The sequence below is a fragment of the Hypanus sabinus genome, chromosome 8 (assembly GCF_030144855.1).
Source record: "Hypanus sabinus isolate sHypSab1 chromosome 8, sHypSab1.hap1, whole genome shotgun sequence".
In the NCBI taxonomy this organism is placed as follows: Eukaryota; Metazoa; Chordata; class Chondrichthyes; order Myliobatiformes; family Dasyatidae; genus Hypanus; species Hypanus sabinus.
Genome location: NC_082713.1, coordinates 19,395,977 through 19,400,194, shown reverse-complemented (window position 1 = coordinate 19,400,194; position 4,218 = coordinate 19,395,977). Strand labels below are relative to the sequence as shown.

The window sequence follows — 4,218 nt, the reverse complement described above, 5'->3', positions numbered from 1 at the left end:
GATTCATTTCCTTGTGGGCATTCACAGAAAACGCAAGGAAACACAACAGAATCAATGAAAAACCATACACAAATGACAGTGTGCGAAAGCCAACAATGTCCAAATAAAAAAAGAAATGGCATAACAATAATAATAATTTATTATTTAATTGGCAAAAGTAAAGTAATTATTATTTAGAGTTCAAGTAAATTTAATTGACATATCTTTATCAAACTGAAAAAAATGTTAAACCAGCTGTTTATTAAATCAGAAACACAAGAGATTCTACAGATGCTGGAAATCCAAAGCCACATACACAAAATGCCAGCAGATTAGGCAGCATCTTTGGAGAGGAATAAACAGTCGACATTTTGGGGTGAATAGTCTTGGCCATAGATTCATTTCCATAGATGTTGCCTGACCTCCAGCATGTTGTGTGTTTTGCTCTGTTTATTAAACCACTTGCATCCCATATCTTCAAGCTGCTAAACACCACACTCGATGCAAAATCAAACAGGCCGAAGCACGACTAGTCAGAAATTACTGGCCGAAATTCAGAGCAGAGGGTTGTGGAGTGGAGCAGAAATAATAAACCATTGGTTGTGATGGTATTTTTAAAACCTGTTTTTCAATACAGGTTTATATGAAATATGAAAGTGAAACAACAATTTTCCTGCAATATATAGTATTTTGAAAATTTAGCATTACATCATGTAGTATATAACGTCTCTACCAGCACTTTGCAACTAGCTTAAACAAAACATTTCACAATCAATCTCATTTTCCAGTTGCTTTTATTGTGTCCATTATTAATCATGGTCTTTATGATTAATACTCAATCACACAATCAATATAAATGTCACAGGTGAATTTCTTTTACACATAGTAATAAACCATGAGTCAAAGGTTTTGTCAAATACACATTAATGGCACAAAATAGAGATTTCTAGTACAAAAGTTCCCAAATGAAGTAAAATTTAAACTGATTTTTTGGAAAACATACTGAAAATAAATATAAAAAGAGGAGATTCTGCAGATGCTGGAAAACCTGAGGTAAACACACACAAAATGCTGGAGGAACTCAGCAGGTCAGGCAGAATCTGTGGAAAGGATAAACAGTTGACGCTCAAGAGGACGGGAGGGGAAGGGGGAAGAAGTTAGAGTAAGTAGCTGGGAGGAGGGCAACGGGTACAGGCTGGAAGGTGATAGGCGAAACCAGGCAAGGGGCAAGGTGAGTGGGGAAAATAAATACAGTCAAGATCAAGTATTAAATCTTATCAATTCAGTAGCATCATCACACAATTACCATCGTCACCAGGTACCAAATCTATTATTTTCCTTATTTATAAATTGCACATAAGAACAACAACAAAGAAATTCCCGTACTGCTCCCAGAACATATAATGTAGTTATTACTGGGAAGTATAGATGTGGCATATCATCGTGCAAGGACTCAAAGTGAAAAGCTTTTTTTTCAATAAATTTACCATTTGAAAATGGAAACCAATATGTCATAAATTGTCAGTAAAATACATCATAATTTTGAGAGCAAATAATTGTGCTTTACAACGCAATTCAAAGATATATACGCGTTGATCACGTTAAATTTAGCACTAGAGATTAATGTTCGTTGGTTCATTTGCTGTCCGGCAGCGATTTCTTCACAGAGATAAAGTGCTTTGGGATGCCCCGTCAATGAGAACATGGCTGGTGCTATAGAAAATCTAGTAGTGCCGGGTTCTCAGTCCACGCCGCGGCTATAGTTTACTGTATTGTATAGTCTCAGTCTAAACCGAGGAGCGTTTCCACCAGCGCCAATAGCTTGAGTGTAAGATTCTCTGCAATGAGGCGATTACAAGGAACTGGGGCTTTTTGGACGGACTGTCCACTTGAGTTTCTTCCTCCTGCGACTGGGGGCACTTCTTGGGGTGGTCTGCAGTCCCGTTCGGGCGCTCCTGATCCTGCGCCCCGACCAGCTCCCGGAGTTTGCCGGGGACCCCGCTGGCCAGGTAATGCCAGGCTTTCCTACCGCCGAAGTCACGGGCGTCCACGTCGACGTTGTAGGCGCCGATCAGTAGCTTGATGACCATCTGGTGTCCCTGCATGGCCGCCAGGTGCAAGGGTGTGTGGCCCCCTCCGCCGGCCCGACAGTTCAGGTCCAGGCGCAGACCACGACTTTCCGCCAGGCACACCAGTTCCCGCAGCGCTCCGTCGTTTCCCTTCTTGGCGAGCCAGTGCGCCGCCGTCAGCCCCGTCACCGGGTCCTTCCTGTTCAACAGACCGGGCACCGAATCCAGCAGCGCTGCCAGCTTCTCCAGATCGCCTCCGGCCGCCGCCATCATCCATTCGTGCTCGGCCAGACCCTCGTCCACCGGGTCCTCTCCATCCTGCCGCCGATCTGCCGCTACTTTCCTGCTCTGCGCCCGAGCCCCTGCGCTCACGCCGGAGTCGCTCCGCTCCAGCCGCAAACTTCGGCGGTAGGACCGGCGATCTGCGAGCGACCTGGTCAGCGGCTGCGTCCGCGCCGCGTTTGCGCCGACCAGTTCGTCCGTCGCTTGCAAGAAGCGACCCAGGAGGTTGGACAGGCGGTTGACGTCCTCCAAGACCCGGCCGTAGGTCGGACAGTGGCGGTCGCTGCTTTTGGTGGTCGACGCGTCCCAGTCGCGCTCCGCAGCCACCAGTGGATCCCCCTTGGGGGGCTGGGTCAGGTGTACTCCCTTGGTGGCTGGAAGGAACCGACCGCGGCTCGCCTCGATCTTCTCGAACATCCCGAGCTCGCTGGAGACCTACCCCGTGAGGAACGTAGTCAGAGAGTCCAGAGTCCAAACTGAGTTAGCGAACGAAGGAGCCTGAGTCACAGTCACTGCACCCTGCCCTTCGCCACGCCCCCGCGGAATTTCCATCACTGAGGCCAAACAGGCGTGGGCACCGGCTGGTCTCCTTAAGTCGGTTCTCACTTCTACTTTCTGCTTCTCATAAACGAGAGGATCTGGATCTAAATTAAAAGGGGGAAAGTTTAAAGGAGATTTTTTTTCTTTACGCAGAGTGGTAACGTACTGTGTTAAGGTTCTAGACAGCTAACTTATATTTCTGACTGAGCAACTAGGTAATGTTTTATCTTATCTTATACCTGGGTTCATTGCCCCTGACCATAAAACATAGAGCAGAATCAGGCAATTCGGTCCATCTCTGCCATTCTATCATGGTTGATTATTTAATCCCTCTCAAACCCATTCTCCTGTCTTCTTCCCGTACCCTTTGTCGCCCTTGCTGATCAAACAAATGCTTATCGACCTCCGCGTTAAATATGCCCAGACTTGGCCTCCACAGCAGTCCTTAGCAATGAATTCCACAGATAAATCCCGCCCGATCTCTTTTCTGAGGGACACCCTTCTATTCTGAGGCTGTGTTTGCCCTCTGGTCATAGACTATTGGAAACCGTCACCCCACTTTCACTCTGTCCAGGATTTTCAATGTTCGATAGTGAATGTATTGATATTCATTATTGGAACAGGCGGCCGGGGTAGAGGTGGAAATAGACAGAAGCAGAATCAGGTTTATCATCACCGTCCGATAAGACACTGTTGATAGATCTGTCTGCACGAAAACGTAAGTTTACTGTAAACCACAACTCGAGTAAACAGTGCAAAAGAAAGGAACGGTGAGGTAATGTTCATGGGTTCGCGAAATGTTCAGAAGGGAGGGGGGGAGATGCTATCGTTTGTGAGGCTTTGAAGAGAGAGAGAGGGAGAGATGAATACACAGGAAGTGGAGTGATATGGATCATGTTGGGAAGACGAGGTTCTGTTCCCAAACAGGACCGCCCACTGTTCCCGCTTCTGGGAGTGTTCCCTTATTTATATCAACTGTCAAGTGAACCTTTTCCCAACTCCAAATTCCGCTCCTTCCCCTCACTTTCTTTACACTGGCCACGTTCCAAAGTTCAAAGTAAGTATATTATTCAAGTATGTAGATGTCACCTTATATTACCGGGAGATTCATTTCTTGCAGGCATTTACAGGAAAATAAATACAACAGAATTTATGAAAAATTGCACATAATCAATGACTAACAGCCGACGTTCAAAGGAAGACAAATATTGCAAATACAAAAATAATTTTTTTAAAAATCAGTAAATAGATAATACTGAAAATCTGAGTTGTAGAGTCCCGGAAAGCGATTTCCTCGGTTGTGGAATCTGTTCGGAGTTGAGGTGAGTGAAGTTGGTTACCCAATTTC

General features: G+C 45.6%; 1 protein-coding gene across 1 annotated transcript; it reads right to left on the bottom strand.

The window, feature by feature from the left end:
• Positions 1-756: 756 nt before the first annotated feature.
• Positions 757-2,872, bottom strand: LOC132397943 (ankyrin repeat domain-containing protein SOWAHC-like). Its single transcript, XM_059976772.1, has one exon. The coding sequence runs from the start codon at positions 2,745-2,747 to the stop codon at positions 1,767-1,769; it is 981 nt and encodes a 326-aa protein (XP_059832755.1). The 5' UTR covers positions 2,748-2,872; the 3' UTR covers positions 757-1,766.
• Between the last annotated feature and the right edge of the window lie 1,346 nt (positions 2,873-4,218).

Excerpts from the sequence above, each read along its gene's own strand:
- LOC132397943 (XM_059976772.1), bottom strand. The coding sequence starts at position 2,747 with ATGTTCGAGAAGATCGAGGCGAGCCGCGGTCGGTTCCTTCCAGCCACC.